The sequence below is a fragment of the Elaeis guineensis genome, chromosome 11 (assembly GCF_000442705.2).
Source record: "Elaeis guineensis isolate ETL-2024a chromosome 11, EG11, whole genome shotgun sequence".
Lineage (NCBI taxonomy): Eukaryota > Viridiplantae > Streptophyta > Magnoliopsida > Arecales > Arecaceae > Elaeis > Elaeis guineensis.
The window spans coordinates 89928217-89954720 of record NC_026003.2 but is presented as its reverse complement, the minus strand read 5'-3'; the positions used below and the strand labels follow the sequence as shown (position 1 = coordinate 89954720).

Genomic DNA, 26504 nt, shown 5'->3' with positions numbered 1-26504 from the left:
TTCAAAACATAGATCACCTATAATAATAAATAAAAATAGAAATGGTACATTAGTAACTTATTTAAGAATTCTGTACCATTGAATAATATATAAAAACTAATAGATTTAAAGAGATAAAATAACTGTAAATAAGATAATCTTCATCATTGTATTAAAGAAAAGTGAACATTTATAGTGGTAGTTTCAAAAAAATTATCCCAATAATCTTTTTAGTTTCATCAAAATCCAAAAACAAGGCCACACACTATCAAATTTCTGAATATAAAAGAAAATAAATACTAAAACTCAAAATATAGAATAAACAAGTTCCAACTGATCTCATATACTTTATACATAAATTTTAAGCTCACTTTTGCTATACCAAAAAGAGCATAAAGTAAACTTGAATTGATAACACTAAAAAGTTAACTTTGCAAACTCTGAGAGTTCATCAACTTATGAAGTCATCAGCAAGATAATCTCCATCTTTTCTTGACACCATCTATCATATCCCTGACTTGAATCTGTAAAAGAAAGAAATATAAATATAAATAAATATATATATATATATTATTTTAGAGCTTAAGTGACTATTAAAAATATATGTATCTAGACACATACATAATCTTTCACCAAATAATGTGAGTGCCCACAGTATATTTTATTAAAGCTTGACTTTTATCCTTTACAAGCAATGGAGCATCCGGCTTAGTTGCATAAGAAACAGAAACCTCACAAAACACATCTCCCAAACACTTGCCCATCAACATCTTGCCTTTATCATCAGAAATGAATGTTTCGTTGCCTATTTTTTTCTGTGAGATATCCAATAAAATAACTTCTTTACCCTGCAAGTACTGATTTCATAAGATTTAATCAACAAGTCCTGATGATTCACCACTATGACAACATCGAATCATTCTATTAAAATCTTTAAATTCATAAAACTAAATTTTACTTACTATTTTAGATGATTCAAGAATAGGTGGCATGTTCATTTAAAGAAGATTTGTTCAGCTCTATCACCATTCTAGAAATAACTGAGAGTTAGCCGGCTTCCTTAAAAAAATATTAAATTACGTGTGGCACAAAGTAATGATATCATAGATACCTCTAGACCATGTTTGCTACTAACTGATGACATTTTGTCGATCTTTGGTGAATGGTCATCAACTTCTTTCATGTTGGCAATTTTCTATTAATAAATGAGTATAATTAGCTTAAAAAAAAATCAATTGCAAGTAGAGCGAATGGTCATCAAAAATTGACCTCAACCAATGAAAGATAATAATTTTTATATGCCTGCCACTATAGAGTAAACCAACTGTTTGTAGCATAGCATGATTCCTATAATACAAATACACATAGCATGCTTAAGTATTTTAATAGAAACATATAAATGAAATCCAAAGCAACCAAATAAATTAAATAGATGTATATGCATAGAAGATCATATAATTGCGATTAGTGTCCATTACCTATACTAATTTCTTTGTCTTTTCATTTATAAAGTCACCGTTCTTGCCTTGGTGCATGCAGTCAAATACCTCCTTATATGTGGTTGGCCGACTAAGCTCATATTCCTAAAATAATCTTAGATAAATTTAGATTTATAAGAAAACAACACATTAACTAAACTACATAAGATTTCAATTATAAACTTGCATTGACAGAAGTATACAACATTGTATATATTATAAACTTGCATTGATAGAAAAAAAATACTAACCAAATGCCTAATATGGATGGTCATGCTAGCCGAATAGTTGGTATGGGCAACCTGAGTTGATTGCTTATAGTTTTTAGATGCAATTGATGACTTCTTCTGCCACTCTTCTTTCTTCAATTCGACCATCAAGCTCCTTCACTTGATAGTGGTAATACTACCAGACAAATTATCAATCATCTCAGCCAAATCCTCTCTGATCTGAACTGAAGTTAACATCCAGCTTTGCTCTCATTACCAATAAAAATATGAAAGATACCTTGGAGAATAATTACCCAGCAAAGCTGACGTCCATTGGGGAAGATGTTTGCTTAAAATTAGCTTGCATAAGACCTGCAATCTAAAATCCCAAAACCTCTGGTCTCCAAACTGATGATTGAACTATGAACATCAACATGGACCATCAACAATAGACTACACATCTATAACTCAGACTACATCAGAAGTAACTCATCAAATATATGCTCTGTATTCATGATATTAAAGCATTAGGTAACTGCTTAAAGCCCTTTACTGCTCTCCTTTCTTGACCAGAACCAACCCGCACGGACCCTCCAATCTCCCTCTACTGCTCTGCTTCTCTGATTGAACCAACCCACATCGCCTCAAAATAATATATGCCCAAGAAGAAACCCAAACCGAATGCTAAAATTCCCTCTGATCTCCCTCTACTGCTCTCCTTCCCTAACCAGAACCAGCCCACACCGCCACAAAACCCCAACCGGATGCTAAAATCCCCTCCAATCTCCCTCTGCTACTCTCCTTCCCCATAGATCCTGAAAAAAGAGAATGAAATTAAAAGCAAAGAAAATACCTTTCTATTTTTCCATCGTTTCTTTGTTCTTCATTGATTTTTTCTCTATTTTTCTCAATTTTTCCTCTGCTTTCTGAGTCTCGATCAGGTGGGAGGCTTGGAGCGGCTGAATAGGGAAGCTGGAAGATAGCCAAATAGGGAAGATTGGACTCCGCCACCGCCGCCACTAGTGGTTGGTGAGGATGGGTTGGAGATGATCGGATGGGAGACTTGAAGTTGCTGAATAGGAAAGCTTGGAAGACAGCTGAATAGAGAAGCTTAGACATCGACGCTACCACTAGGGGTTGGGGAGACGGGTGGGTATCCATCAGGCCGCCACTGGGATTGGGGGGGCAAGTGGGCACCCGCTGGCTGCTGAGTGAGTGCGAGCAAGTGAGTGAGAGAGAGAGAGTGACGGGGAAGAGAGATGGCTATGGAGCAATGGGTCGGCTGAGAGAGAGGGAGAAGAGAAATTAGAGGGAAAGAGAGGGAGTGAAAATGAGGAAATAAACTTAGAATTTTTTTTAAATTTTATTTTAAAGATTAGCAATTGAATAAAATTTTGCTGTAATTCAGTTGCAAAATCATATTTAATTTTTATTTTAAACTAACTTGTAAACCCATACAATGTACAGGATTCTTTTTTTTTTTTTTAACTTCGATCTTCGAGTCGTTTGCCCTCCACCGCTCCCTTGGCGCCCTCCCTCTCCCCAGCCGTGACCCTCCATCTATGATCTTTTTTAAATACAATACTTTTATCAAATCTTTATAATTTAATAAAAAATTTATTTTATTTAAATATTATAATTAATTAATTTAAATAAAATAATTAATTAATATTTAAATTAAATCTAATATATCTAATCTAATATATATATGTGTGTGTGTATGTATGCATGTATATATATTAAAATGAAGATATCTGTCTCCATCCGTCATGTGTCATCAGAGTAGATGCCTCTATCCACCATATGTCCCTAGCCTGCAATTGGGTCGGGTTGACCCGTGATCCGACCTGATCCGACTCGTGTAGATTCGATTCGAACCATTTTAAAGAACCCACGGATCCAAATCGGACTATAAAATTAGGTAGCTTTTGTTGTAGTGAGCCCTGATCCCTGTGGAGAGAAAAAAAGAGAGATGGAAGAGACGAGAGGAATTTAACTGGAAATAAGAAGAGAAGGGTGGGGGAGAAAAATGGCGATGGGCTGGGGGCTATGGATAAGAGGTCTGGCCGCTATGAAGTTGGAGGAAAAAATTCTCCCCACACTCCCTCTGCCTTTTTTAGTTTTTTTTTTATCTTTGTGATCAATAAATTATTGCACATTGGAGAAAAGAGTAGAAACCAAATGGCTGGATGGAAGCAGAAGATCAATCTTTGGAAGGGAACACTGATCTGACGGTTTGCATGTGAAGTGAGATGTGAACAAGGCTAGCTTGGAATTATCAGCTTGCTATTTGACTTGAAATTTGTTTCTTCTCCGCATGATGATATTTTGTCGAATAAAATTAATTTGGATTGCATAGGGGTTGATGAAAAATTTGTTGACTTGGGCTTATCTTTAAAAATATTAAGTCAACTTCAAATGTGATGGGGTCGGTGTTTTTTTTTTTTTTTTTTTTAATTTTGGCACTCCTTTCTTGGCGTTAGTCACTTTTCGTCAATACTTAGTATATTTTTTAGCAGATTTAAGTTACCCTTATTTATTCATTAGTAGATTTGATTTACTCATATTTAATTATGAAAATGTAAGTTAAAAATTAATTATAGCATTCTTATATTTGACAAATATGGGTATATACAACTTTTTTATTCAGAATTTGATCTTTTACCCATGTATGTACTTTATGTGACTAAAAAGTGTGGGTGTATGTGACTTTTCTTGTAGTGCCTCCGATGCCTAAGATAGTTAGAGTTTGAGAATAATAGAAAAGAGAGAAGGAGAAGGGCAAGACGCATGGGTATTTCCTCTCTAGAGTCAACCTTAGCTTACTTCAAGGGTCCCCTAGTTACCTTTTTTTATAAAGATGGAGTTGTAAGCCATTGCGCCTGAACCCGATATGCCATCAGGTTAAACCATGATCTATCAGGTCGTTAGAATAGGAACTGTCCACTAACTTGCAAATCAGAGGTTGCCAGTCGTGGATAGTGAGTACGTTCTGGCAATTTTTTGGAAGATTTCGATTGGTTGCCCACATGGTTGAATAGGTTGACAGTCTGAGGTTGGTATTCGACCGAAGCCTCGTCGTGGATGGTCTGTATCGATGCTGGTCGTGGGACTTCATCCCACATGGTTGGCTTGATCTTGACCGTTGGGGTCAGTAAGCAGTTGAGCCAAGGGTCAGTCAGAGGTCAATGAAGTTGCTTTGATCTGGCCCTTCAAGACAGTCTGACAAGTTGTCGGCCGAAGTCATTAGCACCAGTCTGACCATCGGATCGATGGCGGCACATTGATGTCCTCGGCGTATGGCCAAAGATGATATCCAAGGGCTTAGTTTGGTAAAGTTGTCCACTTCCTTATTAGGATGTTCGGATGATTTTCATCACTGGAGTTCATGTCGATATTACAGCCGATCTAAGAAAGACATCCGAGGATAAGTCCTGAAGGCAATAGCCGAGATAGTATAATCTGATAACAATATCCATACTTTTGGTATCCGAATTGTATCTATAACAATATCCATACTTCCGGCATCCGAATTGTATCTGTATCCATTTAAAACAAATATGGATATGAATTTTTGCGTTCGTATAATATCCGTATCCATATTTGTATTCGTCAGAAAAAATAAGTATGAATATAAATATGTTGGTATGTGATCCGATTTCAGTCCTAATTCAAACAGTTAATTTTGAATAGGATCCAAATATCATATCACAAAAAACTTAAAAAATAGCCAAAATAATCATACATCATATGACAGCCGTTCAAGAATATAAGAAAATATCTTTGTAAGGGCAATTTTGACTTTTACATGAAATAAACGATTTGCGAACTTTGTTAATTTAACTCCGCGTAATTATACTTATTTGAGATTAAACGTAACAAAGGTAAATATTAAGGGGAGTGGTTTTTTTATTCAGTTCTTTTATAAAAATCAATCTTTCCCAGAAAAACAAGGTCAATAGGCATCCAGCCTCCGCCCTCGCCTTCGTCGGTTTGAGAGAGGTTCTAAAGTACGCGATCATGGAAAGTGCCTCGGACTTCTATGCTCTTCTGCTTCCATCTCGATTCGATAACAATTCCGATTTGAGTGATATTTTGCTTTGGAACTTTTTGGTTACTTATTTCTTTCTTTTTCTTTTTCTTGGAATTTCAGGTGTGCTTGGCCTGCCTTCTGCCCCTCTTCCTCATCCCAGTCGTCAACGCCTTGCCGTTGCTTGTGCATTTCATCCTCGTAAGATCATCTCCTCGTAGAATTTGACCCATTTGTTAAGGTTCTTTTGAATTTGGGTTTGATTTCCCATGTCGAATCTACCGTTTTGGGTTAATTTTTCATGAATAAAATCATGCCGATTTCCTTTTCGTCTTTTGGGATTCTTGCGAAACTTGTTCGTGTTTCTCTTATTTGTTTTTCTTTTTTAAAATCCCACTCATTTCTTCTCTTCCTGAGTCCTTGGATGGATTTATGCCAATTTCATTCCTTTATCTTTGGGTGTTCTTGTACCTGGGCATGTCAATTTCTATTTGTCGTGGATCATATTACGTTTAAGTTTTGCTGTTCGTGGCTAGGCTTATTGTAATTTCTCATTTATTTGAGTTCTGTTTTTATTAGATTTCGCCTCGTGGAATACACATGCTGGTTTCCTATAAATTTGTTGACTCGAAATGGTTTTGTGGGTGGTCTTTTTTTTTTTCAGGTTATTTTATTTTTCTTGATGAATGTTGTATGGGTATTCTGTGCAGCGGTTTTGCTAATAGAAATTTAGCATGGAAAGTAAGAGTAAGATTTTACAAGAAAATTTACATAAATAAAGCTTTATCAACAAAGCAGCCCTCCTTGTGCTGCTTTGAAGAGGCATGCTTCCCTGTGAAAGTTTGAGGGGAAGACCTTCTCATAGGACTCTCTTTTCATTGTTTATTCATAGGCTTCCTAATGTTAATCAAACTGCAAATTTGTAAGACCCCGCCCCCCGCCGTCACTGTGTATCTCTCTCTCCACACTGCCTCCACTTGCTTTTGAACTTTAGTTACTACCACCATCATTCAACTTCGGAAAATAGTGAAATATTTATGCTATGATATAACTAGAAAGCCTTTTGAGTCTAGCCATAGATAAATATATAAGTTTGAGGCCCATCACTGATGTTGAATTGTTAAATCTCTTTACCAAAGATCTAACATTTCGTGAGTAGTACATCAATCTGGCTCTCATATAAGGGAATGATATTTTGGAGACTAAGTGTCTCTCCTCCACAAATCTGCCCCACTCTTTCCTTCTTTATTTTTATTCCCGTTTTTAATAAAAACACCCTATTTTAGTTCTTCCTTATTAATGACCAAAATCAAACTCTCAAAAGCATGAATTATCATAGAGTCATTGCATTCTATTTTCCAAGCACAAGATATAAAAATGAAAAGAATTTCATGAGAATTTACTAGGGTTCAAGTACAATAAATTTAAGAAAAGAGGAGATGAGTTTATTAATAAAAATTTAGAGGTCTAATTCTTAACCATATATTAGCAAATAGGACTGCAAATATGTTAGGCTAGGTCATGGATTTGCTTGATCTAGGTTCAACCTCTTTTGAATTGCATCCAGTATCTGCATCAGATTTAACATACTTATAAATTGGGCTGAGTTGGGTTAGTAGTTCTAGTTTTAAAACCCATGGGGATAATGGATTTGGTTGGGCTAGTCTAGATTCAAGTCTGACCCCATATTATTGGGGTTAGGTTGAGGTTGGATTTGGTATCGATATATATTGTGGGATAATGAATCTTCTGAACATCAATCAAATTCTATCTTAATTCTTGTATGGATACAGAAAAGAAATATCAAATGTGCATTATAACTAGCTTTCTTGGAAAAATCCATGAGAGCTTAGCTTCAAGGTAGTGATTGAAGAAAAGGAGGTATGAATGCATATATGAATAAATATTTATTTGAATATATATTCAATTGTTGAACCAAAATTCTAGATTGCCATGCATTTATTGATCTTAGTATCTTCATTATGCTATCATTGTTCCTATGTTAAGTAAATAGGCATTCACATAATCTTATTCTTATTTGTAAAAGAAGAAATTAAGATAAATGCACCTCCGAAAACTAAGATTGTGTTTATCAGATTATTGAATAACAAAAAAAATAGTTACATTTCCAGAACATAACAATTGATACTATGTATGCAAGGTTCACCGGTTCAGGGTTGGATTTCATTCTGGTACATGATAGTATAATGTTGGTATGCTTAATATGAGGGCTAGTTTGGCATACAAAGACCGAGGACACCCCGTATTCCGAGTCTCGGGTTGGTATTGGTGCGATATGGTAGGTCTGGTACGGAGTAGTATGCATGTATGGTGAACCATGATTTTATGTGTATTGCACATGCTAAGGATGTCATGATAACAATCACATGCGTTGTGTTGTGTATATATAGGTTGTTTGTTGAGTCTTAACAAGTCAAGTTTGGTTAGTTAGCTATATCAACCATTACATATATATTTAGGATTTGTTTGGAATGGGAATTGGAATCGAATGAAGAAATCAAAGATTCAAGGCTAATATTTGAGGCTAGATTTAAACCCTATCTAACCCATGATTTCCAATCGGTTAGGTGAGATGGGTCTTATTTTGTGGGTCAGGGTCTAGGTTGGATTAGGGATGGCAATGGATTAGGTATGGGTCGGGTTGGCTAATACCCATACCCATTCCACAATTAAAGCCCCCATACCCATACCCACCTCGGGCTGAGTCGCGTTGGGTTGGAGCAGTTCAATACATGTAAACATTATAAAATAATTATAATTTTGAAAGAAAAATATATATTAAGGTTATATCAGATCGGATTTGGGGCAGGGCATACCATTACCTGTATCCGACCTAAACACGCTTTGAGTATTTTTTTCTAGTACCCATACCTGCTCTGGGTTCAGTAAAACCTGCCTCATTCAGGTCAGGTCGGATACCTGGTACCTCAACTAAAATTGTGATCCCTAGGTTGGATCTTTGATATATCTAATTCATCTAAAACATTGGTGGCAAGCTAGGTAGCATCTATTTGAATTTGTAAATAGCCAATAGCATGGAATAAAGTAGAATCATTAACATGCCTTCTTCAAGTCATTTGTAGTGAGATGTGATTTATGCCTTGTTGCTTGTAATTGGTGATGTTGGTAAAATAGACAATTTTTTTGGAATCGCAACTAATGCAAAAATAGTTGTGGCTGTTCAACTTGGTGAAGACTTGGACCCCATAGGCTCAACACCAGTGCTGATAACCGCATATGCGATAAACCTGGAATTAAGCAAGATCTTTGGTTTGGGGCTACCAACTTTGGTCTAATGGATGTTCATACTCGAGCCATGACTCTTGGTTGTGCTTGTTTTCAAAACTCTGACAATTTAATTCTGTTACCTAGTCCTCAAGGTCATTTTGTTGCGGTAAATTGGTGGAAGTCTAGCTGGCACAAGCAACAGGCAAATCATAACCATGGAACACCACTAGCAGAAGGAGGGAACGGGGATTTAAGGTTGAGGCAGGTTTTGTTACTTTATAAGGTTGTTCTTGGGTTCCTTTTTTGCTTGGCTTGGTGCTGCTCATCTGAGCTTAGATGGGAATGGGCCTGATCAATTTATATTTTCACATTTGCTCAAAGAAAGGCAGTGGACCTTTAAGGCCGAACCTAATTTATGGAACCATTAAACAAGTAACTAGCAAGAAGAATGACAAAAGGAAGGGACAGTGAAAGAGCTCCTAATGCTAGAGTAGAAGAGGGAAATGGGTTTCAGTTGATTGTGTGGTGAAGAAGTGAAGGGCTTGAACCATCCCTATTGACAACAAGATTGTTGGTGGATGATATTGTCCCATTCTTGTTTCTCTCCTGTACATGGGCTTTAGTTAAGCAGCACTAGACCTGGATAGAAATTAAATTACTCTAGGGCTAGGTGGTTTGGCTCTGGCAAAAAACTTTAGATGCGGCAATGAGTTGTGATTGGGCGTAGTTCTATTTCTCTACTAGATAGTTATACATTCTCCTTATTTTAATAGATACTTCTCCTTAGGGTTTCTATGTAGGAACCTAAACTGTTCAACACAGCCAAGTCAAAGTAGAGCCAACCTGACTTATGGGGTCCACAAATCAGGTACATGTTCCACTTCCTTGACCAACCATCCCCCAAAACTACTATTCCCTTGGAAAGCAAGTCTGGTTGTGTATGGGCTAAGAATATGTTAATTTTTATGACTATTAAACTTGATCTTGAATGAGATTATCTTATTTTGTGGCTGTTTTTTGAAGGCCTTCCACCTAATTTAGTTAACACCTGAAGGCCCAAACTGATGCACATTGTGAAATCAGACAGGCTATTGCGTACTAGGAAAACATAGCTCATAAGTAAAGCTCCGACATAGTCAAGACAAGGCCAAAATTGTGTGGTAAACATCTTCAGAATAAAGCCCAAGATGTAGCCCAAAACTCTCTCGAAGCTAGCTTTAATCAATATAAGGGGTCAAGTTTAAGTTACCTAGGCTGATCTGCTAGTTTATCTGAATCAGATTTGCTCAAGGGGCTAATAGCATTGATAATGGATGTTGACCCCTATCGAACTTAAGCTGATCCATTGTCACCTTTAACTATCTTAGTTCAGTTCTTTATAGCATGAAGGGAGACAGATACACACAAACATGCACACAAATAAAAGCAGAAGTTTGCTAATCAAATTGTATAGAATATTTAACAAATAACAACTATCCATACTTCCTCTCATGATGAACTGAACACCAATTTCTCTGATGCTCTGTTCTCATAATTCTACTTGTGGTTGTTGGATGGCTTTATAAACCTTAGGTTTAGCCTCAAAGTTCATTTACTTTCAGTGAGGGCTTGTGTATGAACCATGTGGATCCATCACGATCTAATTTAAAAGGAAATTTGTTGATACTACCAAGAAAGGAGCAATAGGAGAAAGGACCCATCAGACAATGGAAGCTAGCCGCAAGCCCAATCCCTCCCCTGCTATTGGTTGTTGCTACTTCTTATGAATTTCCTTTTGTCGTTGGCCAGCCAAACTCATGGTTGGGGAGTAATTGGTTGAGTCAATTCAGGTCAAGTAAGGGCAATAACAAATAAAACCTTGACCTATATCTAACTTTCGATCAGGTCAACACCTCTCAACCCATACCCACCCACGGGTCATTTCAGGCCCATTTGACCCTAGTCTAATCAATTTCGTAAGACTTAATCCCTAATAGACTTAGCCTAACCCATTAAATCCAATCTAGCATTAAGAAAATGATCAACCATTCAAAAAATTCTGATCCTTGTCTTGATTCAACGGTTTCAACCCAACCTGAATTGTTTTAATCAGAACTCTACCCTCATGACCCAAGGTGGGTCCAAGATCTAACCCATATCGGATCCATTTAAAGTTTAGGCCAGAAAATTGACCGGAACCTGATCCCAACTAAAAGACCCTTGACCCAAACTCGACCCAGATAGGGTTTGGTTGGGTTGGATTTCTGGGTTGGTTCAAGTTTTGCCCCTCCTACTTCTTGGAGTTCACCTTGTGGAATGATCTTGAGGATGGGGTGATGGACATTGACTGTTCTATGTTCCTTGACAACAAACCAAACTAAGAGACATTGCACACTATGGCCATGCTTTAGCCTCATTATTAACTTGATGAAGCATCAACCAAGGATCTCACTCAATTTGAGGTTCATTGCACATATGGAATCTAGCACTAGTTTTGGGCCCAAGAATTTGAGACTTCATGGAGTCAAGTAGTGCCAACTGGTTCATCGGATCCTTGATTATTAATCAGGGGTGATCCTCTATGAAGTTGAACATGGATATAGATACAAATATGGATATAGATACAAAAACAAGGATGTATCGATATGATAAACCTTGAAAAAGTGGGATATGATATAACTTGGATACATCAATGAAATATACATGTATATATCAATGAAATATACATGTGTATATATGTTATACATGCATACACATGCATATATACATACACATATGCACATATGCATACATAGATATGTATGTATGTGAAAAGTTCATAATGCATGGAAGGCTATCAAAAAAAAGTAGTCTATATGTTACATGTCAGTATCAAATTTTACAAGATTATCATTTAGTCATACTCAAAACCTAACCTGAATTCATACTTAATATTGAAATTTTAACATCATGGACTACAAAAATTGGCCATTCAGCGATAAAAGGGTTAGCATGAGAAAAGATAGAAATGCCCTTCCCATCGTTTTTGGAGGTATTGGGAAGTATCTCGATGGTATCCGAGTAGTATTCAAGTGTTTTTTAATTTTGAAAATAGGATACTTTACATGAGTATCATGCACATATCCAAGAGGTATTTGATGAGTATCAATATCCGATACATATTTGATATGGTCATGGCATGTGATTTGAAGTATACATGCTTCTTAGTTGAGCACAAGAGGTTGGAGGGAGAGAGACAAGTGAGATTAGCTGGGGACAAGGATACTTTTGGAAGGAGGAAAAATCTGTTTAGTGCATCATGCTTTGGAATCTTTTTAGAAAACTCCCTCCCATACCTGTTTCCTTAGCACTTTCTATTCCTTTGCTTCTCACACCTTCCATTTCAGGTAACTAAGGAAGATGACGATTTAACAATGAAACTAGAAACATTGATTACATGGGATATGGGAAAGCTGGGCACTGCTTCGTAGATTCTCTATTTAAACGATGAAGGTGCTTGTTTTATTCCTCTCTATTCAGCCCCTCTCCTCTCTTTTGACCACTTTACTTTTGGGTTTCTTGGAGAAAGTAAATCAATTTTGAAGAACTCTTATTCCCTTATTTGGGGCATCATTAAACTGCCATACGTTGGGTTGGGGTTGGATGGAAGAATACCTTTTAATTACTAGTCACTATTGTAAACTCTTGAATCATAGCAAAATATTTTACTGTTATATAACACCAAAGTTTAGAGCCCAGGCAGGCAAAGCATCCCGCATCTTCTTCTTCTTTAATAAAAATGTCATCTTCATGGATAGGAAATCCGAGAAACCAAGCATCTATCCTTTGTGCATCCCCACCACTCTCCCCATCTTATTCCAATCTTAATTGTAACACCTCACTTCGTTTTGTTCTGGCTGTATGAGAGATAAACATGAGAAATGTATTTTCCAGAAAGTTGGAGTGGATCTATCGGGCTATGCAAATAAATAGAAACGTTTCTAATCAGATGTGTAATCACAAGCATCCATAATTTGTCTTCCATTAGTAGTCTTTTAATTGTGTTATGTCTGATATCTCCTTTGGGTTCCTGTAATTTGGAGTGCTTTTACTGATAATTTTGACTTTCTCGATCTTCTTTTCTTTTTCTCAATTTTTAAGTCCTCGAATTATGAAACATATGGAACTACATATGAGTCCTTTGGTTAATGATTCAAAATTACTCTCTTGGAACTTGGTTCCTTTTCCTTCATAAATAGTTGTATGATAGAATCTCTGTCATACGTCATTTTACTTCTCTTTTTCACTGAATCTTTCAAAATGTTTGTTTCGTAAAAATGAAAAGATGTCAATTGATTAAACAAATTCATATTTTTACTTCATCATTCCATGCTGTCTAGTAGTCATTATCCAATATTCCCACAACTCTATTTACAAATTTTATGCCTGTTTATAGGTGGAGCTTAGATTTTTCCCATTAGTCGTAGTAAAGTCACTTATTATGATGATCTGTCTTTAGTCATTAGAAGTCAAAATTTGGATGCAGGTAAAAAAACTGGAAGTCAAAATTTAGTTAAACGTGCTTGATTTATTTTGATATAGCAAAAATGAGGTTTCCTTCTATATTTTTTATCAATTTCTTTCACAAAGTATATAACCTAATAATCGGTAATACCTCTGTCATTGTACTTTGTAAAGTCATGTAATGTTTAAGTTGTGGATGACATTCATTTGTACAATGGAAATAATAATATCCTTCTATAATATTTTAACATTTCTTTTTTAATGGATCGGATAATTGTTAAGACATCTATTATGTTATTTGGAAACCTTTCTAGCTGATTTTTTTCTTTTTCTTTTTCTTTTTGGTTCTCGCCTCGTGCTTGTTGATGCTGAAGTTATATAATGTTAATTAACATTGATTAGGATATTGGGAACTTATGCATAGAGATGATGTATAGTATGAAGATGTGGATTATAATGTGGACAAACACAAGATTTTTCTAATAAATGTAAGCAGAGAATAGAAGAAGTTCTTTGTTTCATATTATTCCAATTTCTTGATACCTATTATATACAGGAAAAATTACCTAAATCCAGACCTTAGAATCTGGTAAATTATAAGAAATTAGGAAGCTAGAAATCAGGAAATAAGTACAAGAAATTAGGAAGCTAAAAATCAGGAAAGAAAATAGGAAATAATATCCCTAAACTGGCTCCTTCAAATCTGGCACATAATTTGGAAAATAACTTGATGAGCTGTCAACACTCCCCCTCAAGCTGGTGAATAGATATTGGTCATTCCTAGCTTGTCTACCAGCACTTCAAAACTTGATCTAGGCAGCCCTTTTGTTAGCACATCTGCTATCTGTTGTTTTATAGGCACACCTGCATGCAAATTGCCCCATCTTCAATCTTCTCTTTAATAAAGTGTCGGTCTATCTTAATGTGCTTTGTTCGGTCGTGATGAATCGGATCATGCGCAATACTTATTGCGGCCTTATTGTCACAATATAGCTTCATAGGATCCATACTAGGTATTTTCAATTCTTCCGTTAGCCTCTTTAACCAAATCAGCTCACAAGCTCCCTGTTCTAGAGCTCTAAATTCTGCCTTTGCATTGCTACGGGCTACAACAGACTGCTTCTTGCTTTTCCAAGTAACCAGGTTCCCCCAAACCTTTGTACAATAACCTGATGTGGATCTCCATCCTCTACTGAACCTACCTAATCTACATTGGTAAACGCCTTTATATTTCTCAGCTCATTTTTCTCAAAAAATAAGCCTTTACTTGGTGTAGTTTTTAGATATCGCAAGATTCAGTACACTGCTTTAAGATGCTCTTCAACCGGAGAATGCATGTACTGGCCTACCATACTTACTGCAAATGCAATATTTGGTCTCGTGTGAGACAAGTATATCAATCTTCCCATCGGTCGTTGATATCTTCTCCTATCTACTAAAATTCCATTCGCTGCTCTTTCAAACTTTATGTTTTGATCTATGGGTGTTTCGGCATGCTTGCAATCGAGCATTCCTATTTCTTTCACCAGATCTACTGTATAGTTTCTTTGGGAGATAAGAATACCTCTCTTGCTTCTTGCTACTTCCATCCCTAAAAAGTATCTAAGTTGCTTGAGGTCTTTCATTCCAAATTCACTTAGAATTTTCTTCAACCTTTCATTTCTTTCGTATCATCTCTGGTTAATATAATGTCATCCACATACACGATCAAGATAGCTTTCTTTCCATTTTGTGAATGTTTGAAAAAAAGAGTGTGATCAGTTTGTCCCTGATGGTAACCATGCCTTTTTATCGTCTTTGCAAAATGATCAAACCAAGCCCTTGGTGATTGTTTTAATTTATATAGTGATTTCTTCAACCTGCACACTCTCCTATCACTATTTGCCCCTTCAAAACCTGGAGGCAAATCTATGTAAACCTCCTCATCAAGCTCTCCATTGAGGAAGGCATTTTTTACATCCATTTGATGTAGTGCCTAGTTAAGATTAGCTGCTAGTGATAGTAACATCCTTATAGTATTTAGTTTTGCAACTGGAGCAAACATTTTTGTGTAGTCCACCCCAAAAGTTTGTGTGAATCCTTTTGCAACCAGACGAGCCTTGTGTCTCTTTATTTCACCATCTGACTTATACTTAATGGTAAACACCTATTTACACCCTACAAAACTCTTACCTTCAGATAACTCCACTACATCCCAAGTTTCATTCTTTTTTAAGGCTCTCATTTCTTCAAGTACAGCAGCCTTCCATTCTTGTTTTTCAAGGGCTTCTTGAATATTTTTTGGAATTTCATCCTTTTCAACCTTTTTTGTCAAAGCTCAGAATGCGATGACAATCGGCTGTAAGATAGGTAGTTGGAAATGGGATGTTGTGTGCATGCTCTAACCCCTTTTTTGAGAGCTATTGGAATGTCCAAATCATTAGGTTGAGTCTCCACTTATGGCAAGTTTGAAGTATCATTGGTATCAACAGCTTCAGTTTTAGTTTGTGTATTTACCTGTGGATTGGACTCTTGGCAATACAGCTGATGCCTGAAGACTTGCACTTCTTGAGGCTTTTTGTCTCTTTGTGAATAAACACGAAGCTCTGGTTCTTGTTGACTAAGCCCATTTGAATCTCCCTCTGTTTCTAAATCAAACTCTGTCGATGACACATATATAGGATTTTTATTTGTTGGTGTTTCGGGTATGGCAGAAACTACAGGAAGAGGAATAGGATAATCCCAAAGACTCTCTTCTCCTAATGTCTCCCCCTGAAGAGTGGGGTTTGGGTAGAAAGGTTGGTCTTCAAGAAAAGAGACATCTAGAGAAATAAACAATTTTTTTATGGCTAGATAGAAGCATTTGTACCCCTTCTGATTTGGAGAATATCCAACAAAGATGCATTTTATGGCTCTAGGTTCTAACTTTTCATGATTAGGACTGATATTATGGACAAAGGATGTATAGCCAAAGACTTTTGGGGATAAGGAGATGAACAATCGGGTTTGGGATACTAGTTAAGTAGGATACTCAAAGGTGTTTAAGGTTGAGGACTTTGGATAAAAGTCAGTTTATTAAGTAAGATGCAGTTAGGATAGCCTCACCCTAAAACTATTTAAAAACATCGGTAGTGAACATAAGAGCACGATTTTTACAATCAGCAATACTATTTTGTTGAGGGGTTTTGACACAAGAACTTTGCTAGACAATCCCATTTTCTTTAAAGTAACTGCCAAGGATTGAATTGAAATATTCTCGACCATTATCCGTTCGAAGAATTTGAATTGATATATGAAATTGATTTTGTATCATTTTATGGAATTGCTGGAAAATGGTGGCAGCATCAGATTTTTCTTTTAGGAGGTAAACTCAACATGCTCTTGAATGATCATCAAGGTTATGAACCATCTAGTTCCTGAAATGTTATTAACCCTTGAAGGACGACAAATATCACTATGGATCAGTGAAAAAGGTTTAGACGACTTGTATGGTTGATTGGGATAAGAAGTACGGGTATGTTTGGCAAATATACAAGTTTCACAACGAAAGGAATTGATATCTTTATTCTTAAACAGAGAAGGAAATAAGTTTATGAGATATGGAAAACTAGGATGACCTAGCCTATTATGCCATAACATAATTTCATTTGAAACAGGGGCAGATTCACCACTTTAAGCCAAAGCTTGTTTATTCACTTGTCCATTATCCTCCAGGTAGTATAGGCCGTTACCCATCTTAGCATTGTCAATCGTCCTCCAGATAGTAAATCCTGAAACTCACAATATGATGGATAGAACTTAGCCACACAATTCAAATCTCTTGTTAATTTGCTAACAGACACTAGATTACATGTCAAATTTGGAACATGAAATACAGATTTTAGTGTTAAATTAGGCAAATTTATAGATCCTTTTCTAGCAACAGTTGATAAAGTACCATTAGCGACTCGAATTTTGAAATTTCCCAGGCATGGGGTATATGTAGAGAAAGAATTATGACATCCGGTCATATGATCTGAAGCCCCTGAATCCATAATCCAAGTGCCATTAAACTCAGAATTTGCACTCAAGGCAGGGAGATAATTACCTTTCTGGGCTATAGAACAGTTTGAAACTAGAGCAGGTGCATTCTGTTGAGATGCTTGGGCTTGGGCAAGAATAGCGTGTAGTTGTTCAAGTTGCTCCTTGCTAAAAACTGATCTTCGTTTTCTGCTGAAGCAGCCTGGAATCCTTTGTGTTGTTTGCCTTGTTTGCGTAGCTTCCAATTAGCTGGTTTTTCATATATTTTCTAGCATGTTTCTCTAGTGTGATATGGACGTTGACAATGATCACATCAGACTCTATCATTCTTTCATTTTCCACGCTGATCTCCAGAACTAGCAGGTTTATAATTTTTTGAAACAAGGGCAGAGCTTTGAGACAGGTTATCCAAGATGATCTCTTTACTTCCTCCTAGCATGACATGTTTCCTACTTTCTTCCCTTCTCACCTTTGCAAATGCCTCTCTAATGTTTGGAAACAGTTTAGTTCTCAACAGTCGACTGTGTACCTCGTCTAACCCGTTTAAACCATGGAGAAAATCAAATATCCGTTCTTTTTCAAGCATTTGCTTATATTTCAAGCTGTCCTCAGCACAAAGCCAATTTGTTTCATAAAACATATCCATCTCCTACCATAATTCAGTCAAAATATTGAAATACTCTGTCACTAAAAGATTACCTTGTTTTGTGTTTTTTATGGCAGATCTAATCTCAAAACACCGTACTGAGTTCTCCAGATCTGAGTACATTTCATGGACCATATCCCATATCTCCTTTGCTGTCTTGTAGAATAAATAGGTCCGACCGATTTTAGGTTCCATGGAATTAATTAACCCAAGCCATAACCATAGAATTTTCTTTCCAGGCCGGATAGTCTGCTTCTCCTTCCTCAGGTGCTGTCATTGTACCTGTCAAGTAGCCGAATTTGCCTTTGCCTCGAATTACTAGCATAACCGATTGAGACCATTCAAAGAAATTGGTCCCATTGAGTTTGTGCTGGGTTATTTGGAGAGAATGAGTATCCCCGGCAGCAAGAACCATGGACGATGGCATATTTTTGGAGGGTTCAGATGATATCTTCGAGGAACCTTCTTGGGTTGCATCAGCCATGGCCGTTTTGGCCATAAAAAATGATCAGAGGAACCTTGGCTCTGATACCATGTAAGCAGAGAATAGAAGAAATTCTTGTTTCATATTATTCCAATTTCTTGATACCTATTATATATAGGAAAAATTTCCTAAATTCAGATCTGAGAATCTGGTAAATTACAAGAAATTAGGAAGCTAGAATTTAAAAAATAATTATAAGAAATTGGGAAGCTAAAAATCAGGAAAGAAAATAGGAAATAATATCCCTAAACCGACTCCTTCAAATCTGGCACATAATCTGAAAAATAAATTGATGAGCTGTCAACAATAAATATAATCAGCCTTGAATATCAGCATATCCACAAATGACCTATTTGATTACAAAAAAGTACCTAGCTAAAAATAGCGAAAACTTTTCTTTTTTTTGTACCATTACCTAGTATTATTTAATGAAAATAATGTTTTTGCATGACTGTTTTCTCTTATTATGTTATGCTAAGTCTATTTGTTAATGCTTGCCTTTTCTCATTATTGCAGGGTAAGGTGTACAGACTTTTTGGTTGGGAATACAGGAAACCTGAAAGAGTTCCTCCTGCTTGCCCTTACAAGCCTGTGAAGGAGAAGGATACTCAAGTAAGTTTTGTACCCGTGTTTCTTGTTTAATAAGTAATGTATGCAAAACTCTGTTTTGTTGCCCTAGGTTCATGGAGTTTTATTGATATTATCAGGAAAATAAGGCATAGTTTGCCCTTTTTGAACAGTATTACAGTAGAGACTGTTTATTGATAATACACTTGGAATTCTGGTCGAGACTTCATAATACGCCTGAAACTTAATTTGTGGAAAAGACATTTGCCTAACAATGGTGTCAAGAATATCTGATGAAACACTTTTAACATCTTTTTGTCCATGTTAGTGTGGCGGTACTGAAAAGCACTGTCATTCTGTTGTAATTTTAATTATGCTCTGTTTCATCTTGCTAAAATGTGGGGTCAGAGCATGTACATGAGGGTGCACCAAAGTTGGGAATGGGACTCCCATTTTCTTGACTCTAGTTTTCATGTTAAAGTCTGGGTCAGCTAGTCTGTAGAGCTAGAGTTGGGACCAGGAAGCTTGATATAAGTAAAGCATTGTTGGGGGAGACAGTTGACTTTACACATTAATGAAAATCCAATCATGCACTGGAGTGAAATATCTCTGTTAAATAGTTTTTCTATCATGTGAAAATCCAAGTAATTTTAATGGATTTAATGAATGATGTGATTAGATACGATCTAGATTTTAATGTAATTTCTAGCAATATTTAGATTGAATCTAGGTGTTGCTTACCAAAGAGCAAGCAGTGTAACTTTTATGAGAAAATATTGATTAGTTTGTATCAATTTAAATATTAGACTGAAAATTGTTTATGTAATGAAACTGATGGTACACAGAATGATGAAAATAGTAACAAAAAAGGGCCTTATGACATGTGTTGAAACTTTCTTTTTTGAAGTATACAGTATTAGGTCATGTCATATAGAGTGTATTTAAAAAATCTGGAAAAAAAAATTCCAGAGAAAATAATGGTTGTATATCTGTTGCATTTTCAGAGTACTTGTACAGCTTATGTTCTTACTAAATCTGTGTTTAATTGGATAAACAATGATATTAAAATTATAAATCCTTAAAAGTAGTCAGAATGGAAGATAACAGTGTTAAAGTGTGAACATGTTTACAATCTCGGAAGATGTTGAGCTGAGGTTGAAGAAGTCAGAATGGAAGATAACAGTGTCAAAGTTTGAACATGTTTACAATCTCGAAAGATGTTGAACTGAGGTTGAAGAAGTCGGAATGGAAGATAACAGTGTCAAAGAGTGACTGCATTCACTGAGACATTATAAGTTATTCTAGGGGTAAAAGGTTTTGCCAACTTAGTTAACATAGTTATTCAGAAATTCAGTCACTAATGCTCAAACAATAGTTTCCAGAATGGATTTGAGTACCATGTTATTATCCTTTTGTCTCAGTCTCTAATTATTGAGTTCCCTTAAAACATTTTAAAACAATTTGCAGTTCTAGATATTGGATATGATGTAGAGCCATAATGAAATCTGATCTAAAAGTGTTTGAGATCTGAAGCAATCGGATCTGAAGTTCACAACTTTCCCAAATCTGAAAATTAATTTCAGTTTGGTGTTTGTTCCAGTCATGATCCCTATGAAGCAATACTTTCTCAAATCTGAAAATAAATCAGTTTACTTCCAGCCATGATCCATTTGAAGCAAAACCCATTTTTGAAGGGATAAACCCTTTTCTGAAGAAAAATAAACTTATAAACAAAAGTACAGGAAAACAGGATAGACCTTTATTTCTGTGCAAATGTGGATCCTCATCTTTACTAAGCATCATGCATGGACCCTTCTCCACAAAATAATCCTCTATTCTCTATATTTCACTTTCGGCAAGAGCAATATTTCTGTATCTCAGCATGAGAATGAATAACCCCGTAAGTAGCCTTTTCCAATGAAAGTTCTGTCAAAAGCATTCGAGATTATCACTTACATCTACTTAGTGTCCTACTCTGGACTGGGGGTCTAACAAAAATGAAAAACTCTCTTTTCTGTGGTGTGTCTCCAGAATCCATTACCTGTGGATGCACCTCTTGCTTTCTCATGTGTTTTTTTGCCTAAAACCTAGTGAAAAAGGGGCTGAGGTGGGGGTGGTGGAGGGAATTGGTCTCTTCCTTTTTCTCAGGCTTTCTTTGATATCGGATATTGGAAAAAACCAAAAAAAGAAATGTTGTCATGACTCTTGCTTTCAAAATTTTTATTTTCTGTTGAGATACTTCCAAGTGGTAGAGATCCAAAAAAAGACACAAAAATAAAAGGAAAAAGGAACTCTTGAAACTGCCTGAAATTGCAGGCAGGGCCGTTCATTTAATCAATACATAGTTGAGTTAAATCTTTTTTTTTGTAGAATAGTCAAGATAATCTTTATAGTAACATAATTAATGCACTTCACTTGGGTTCTTTGCAGGGTGGCAGTGAGAAACACACAAAACCAGAATCTCAGAAAGTGTCTGAAAACGAGAAGCAAGAATGACGCTCTGAGACCCATGTGTAGTGCTCCATTTGCTTGCAGATTGGAATACCATATCCAAAGACTTCTTCAAAAATAATAGAAAAACAGAAAATGTGAAGACCAATGAGCATCATCTTTTTGTTAAATCATTTGCTATGCTTGCTTCAATTTAGTACATTCCCACTTTCCAAAGATAAACCAGTGATTGACTGCATTTGTACAGATGCCTCTGTTATCCATTTAGTTTGGTGTCTTAGAATTATTGAGGTAGGGCGGCAGGCTGTACGTTAAATGACTACTAGATTACAGAGAATCGGTTGTTAGTCTAATTTGTTAGCCATGAGGTAAGTGCAGCAACAGAGGGCACATTACGAATAAATACCGACATCAAAGTCAAGAGCCAGGACAAGAAAAGGTTGGTTTCCTGGTAGATGATTTCTATGGTCTCCATTGCTAATTCAAATTTTCCCTTCTTCCAATTGGTAAGATTCTGATCCAGTTGGTGCCCCTCTCTTGGTGCAAAGGTAAATTGGTGTGTAAATATGTTAAATTCCTAGCACGGTCACATTATTTGGAACAACATAATAGCAAATAAAAAAATATAATAGCAAATAAAAAGTGAACATTCTTTGCTATGGTGTATCGAGATTACAATTACAAGATCATGTAAATTTATGCTTCTCAAAGTGAACATATGCTTAGTGGGTTCGCTCCTAAGTAGTTTCGGTGGCTTATATTGCTGCCATTGTGGATTAATTTTATGGCCTCAGCACGAGCAATGATAGCCGTTTTCTCCCAACTGCTTACCGCACGCGTGCTTCATGATCTAGCATAGCTGGTACCCACACCTTAGGATTGACATAATCGTTGAAAACAATCATGACAAAGTTTAAAGCATATGGAATACAGTTACTGATTTCTTAATCGATTTTGATTTGGCCATTTTGACTAATTTTTTTAGATTGAAAGATGTATCCGATCAAAATCTTTCTCGAAATAGAATTCATCTGCTTTGATTGGTCCATTTTGAGGTTTAAACAATAGAGTTTATGTGGATGGCAATTAGGGATGGTAAAAATCGATTTGATCCGTCAATCAAAATCGCATTCGACCGTCTTAAATATTTTGGATTTGGATTAAATAGATTCAGGTCGTAAATGGATTGATCTGTTTAATCTATTTATAATTGGATCATATTCAGATTTAGACAGTTGATTCATTTAATTCATTTAATAAATGGATCGGGTTCGGTAATAACCCGTTTAATGTAAACGGAATAAGGCTTTAGGTCTTAGGGATTTAGTCATTCCAAATTTTCATCCGTCCATCGTTCAATCGATTCCGCAGTGTTCGCCACTTCCCTCTAGGTTTTTTCGTCCATCCCTCCTCTCGATTGAGGATCGTCACCATCTTCTCCACCATCGGCAATAGGTGGCTGTTTACTACTAGCTCTTATTCGTTTGCCTCGTGCTAAGGAACTCGAAGGAATCGCGGGATTTCGCTGGTCTGAATCCCTCAACCTCCTCCTTTAAATACTGCTCCTCTCGGTCTCCCCTCATGGGAGTGCTGTGGGACCTGGCCTCCATCTTTAGCCGTCAGGATGCGTGATATCACGACGATGACAAACTCAGAGGAATCGCGAGATTCCGCTGGTCGAAACTTAGGTATTCTCTTTCGATCTTTGGAGTTGGTATTCGATCTAGATCTGATGAGTGTTGTTAGGTTGGTATATTTTGTTTTGAATTAAATATGCTGGCTTTTGTGAATTGTGATATTTGCCTTATTTAAAAACATGTTAAACAGGTTGGATCGGGTCGATCGGTTAAAGAGGTTGTTCATCTATTAAATAGGTTAAACGATAAACAAGTTAAATGGATCGGATCGATTAAACAGGTTAACTATTTAATAAACAGATTAAACGGATCGGATCGGATGATCTGTTTATTAAATGGATCAAATTCAGATTTGAAAATCTAACCTGTTTAATAAACAGATCGGATTCAGATTTGATATTCTCTGATCTGACTCGCGTCTATCTAACCCATTTATGATCTGATCCGACCCGATTGCCACTCCTAATGACAATAGGTCGGATATAGTTTTGTCTTGGAGCGAGGTGGGGTAGGACAAGTAGAGCGAGACGGGATGGATTGAATGAATTGAGATCGATAAGGTTGAAACTAAATCAACTTTTTTATAAATCAAATCAAAAAAATATTAAAATAAATCTTAGTGCTTCACATAATATTAACAAAATAATAATTGAATATATGGAACATAGCAAACCAAATTCTCAATGATCATAGAAGTATAACAAATAAAAAAAATATTTTTTTAGAAATCAAATATTTCCTAAACTAAGAAAAAAAATAGCAAAAAAAAAAAAACTAAGCATCATAGCACCACCTTTCACATGTTCAATCTTTTTCATGGGTCAAGCGACCAGAGAAAAAGGTGAGATGAAGAGTGATATATACTTGTACTTGCTCTGGATTCATTTTAAGTTAGGTAAGACCCATCCTATTAGAATTGAGTTGGGTTGGATATGATATGACGGCGTAAATTGACGCCCCTGGGAATTCAACCTTAATCATTCAATGTGCTCCACTTTTAAGAGGTGGTGCAATGTTATAGAGTTAAAAATGTTACCAAACTTAGGGAAAAAAATTGTATCACATGTGCAATTTAAGGCATGTGAAAGTTTAGTATGTGATTCGATTTGCTAATATAGAAGATCCTGATCATGGACTCTACCTAGTCCTCCTATAATAGCCAAAGTGATCCATATCAATTTTGATAATCCTTCTAGATTAAAATGAAGAATCCTTTACTCTATATCCAACCAACGTTACCACATGGTTCATCCACCGTTTTAGTAAGATGAATGGTAAGAGACCTCGGATATACATTCTAAAGTTACATTCAATCCTAGGACACCCAAACCAAATTATGAATAGCATAAATAAATCTAATATAAGAAAATAAATCCTATGTCAGACTTTCATATTTAATATGAAAAGTAAATGAAAAAAATGTAAAATAAATAGTAACTTTTATCTATTTTTTGGAGACAAAAGATGAAACAAATACCATTAGGAGGTGGTATTTATTTTCTCACACGGGATTAATGAGTGGTGGTAATCTGAAAATATTATTTCTCAATAAAAATACTCTCACTTATATATTATTAATATATCAATATATTGATTAATAATATTCATAAATAGTAATACATTTAATATAATAGTATATTTATTGATAATTGTTAATTATTAATAAATAATTAACTAATATGTGTTAATTATCTATAAATCTAACATAGGATTTATAATAATTAATATATTTGATTATGCACCAAAACATGCTTGAATTTATTTATAATAAGAAATATATTTTTCAATATATATAATTAATCTTAAAATATTTATCAAATCCGTAAATCAAAATATCCAATATTGACGGTGTTTATATTAGTAGGCCACATATGACCAACAAATGGGCTAAGAACAAAATTGTTGCTTCTGAATTATTTATTTAAATATATTAATGAAAATTTGATAATATTTTTATATAAGATTATCTCTAATCAAATATAGTCATCATTTTTAGATATTATTTTTCTAAATAAATTTTCAACCAATTAAATATGATAAAATTTATGTTCCCCTGCAATTATTTTCTTAGATAAATGATTCATTGGAATCTAATATGATGACATACCGCAACTAAACAAACACCGGGATATGAGTGTACACCTTTGAACTGAAATTTAAAACTTGCACACATGCTTTGCTCTGGAAGCGCTCTAAAAAGACACAAATTCCAATTCTTAAGACCTGGTTGTTGAATAATGGCGCTATCAACACCATACTTCCTACTCTACGGAGCTTCAGTAATACCCTATCATTTTGTCGTATGAGGCTGACTTTACCAAATCCAAGTACAAATGTCAGCCACATGTTGGCAACCAGAATCTAGACCAGATCCTTATGGAGAAAAAGGAACGGTTGCTTCTTGTTTTAGCTCAAAATGGATATGGAAAGGTGTTTGAATCCCCGGATGCACGTAACAGAATGGTTTGTCTCAAGTCCAAGAGACGGCCGCCATGAAGAAAAGTAAGTGTGAGAGATCTCTAATCCTGGGAATCCAATGATGTTAGGTTTGTTTCCCTGTCGTTGAATTGGACTCATTATAGTAGCTTAGCTTCCAGGGAAAGCAAAAGCCAACAACTCCATATTACTAGAAACTTTCAGTTCCTTGAAAGGGAGAGAATTCTGGAAAAATGTCTCGGAAGCATCAACAGAAACACACCATTTGATGTCATTTTACTCCGCAGTGGATTCAAGCAACATGAGGACCATAGACTTTTTTGAATCACTAATGGTTGATTTATGATCAGGTGGTGCTTTATCATTCTCATTGTTGACCAAAGTGGGATAGATTAGGGGCCCTGCATGGAATTCAGCTCAAGCTCCAAGCAATTTCAGTAGATTAGATTGGACTTTCAATTGATGAAATTTTTTTCTTGGGGATTAGTTGGCATGTCAAAATCGCGATTCTCGACAAATGAGGTAGTCTGGTGTGAAACCTAACTTGTTTATGTGTAGAACAATGACCTTCTAATCCTATTGTTTATTGCCACTAATCAACTGAGTCCATGTTCCAGTATGATGATAATGCTGTCTTCTTTTGAACCGACTTAAGGCTATACTTGCCCTCAGATACTTAAATTGGTTCGATGAATCAAATTCACATGGTTAGACAATAGACATATAGAAAAAGGTGTTGGAAGAAATAATTGATCACAATACCAATATATAATCATTTGTTTGACAGATACCATGCCGAGATAGATGACTTTTCTTGCTAGAAGAAGCCATGCTTAGATAACTATTGTATCATAATA

The 26504-nt window shown here is 35.8% G+C and overlaps 1 protein-coding gene across 1 annotated transcript; it reads left to right on the top strand.

The window, feature by feature from the left end:
- Positions 1-5576: 5576 nt before the first annotated feature.
- Positions 5577-21812, top strand: LOC105034891 (uncharacterized). The gene is made up of 4 exons (XM_073246019.1): positions 5577-5690; positions 5821-5897; positions 19073-19168; positions 21554-21812. Exons 1-4 carry the CDS (start codon positions 5687-5689, stop codon positions 21617-21619), a joined length of 243 nt encoding a protein of 80 aa, XP_073102120.1. The 5' UTR covers positions 5577-5686; the 3' UTR covers positions 21620-21812.
- Positions 21813-26504: the final 4692 nt, after the last annotated feature.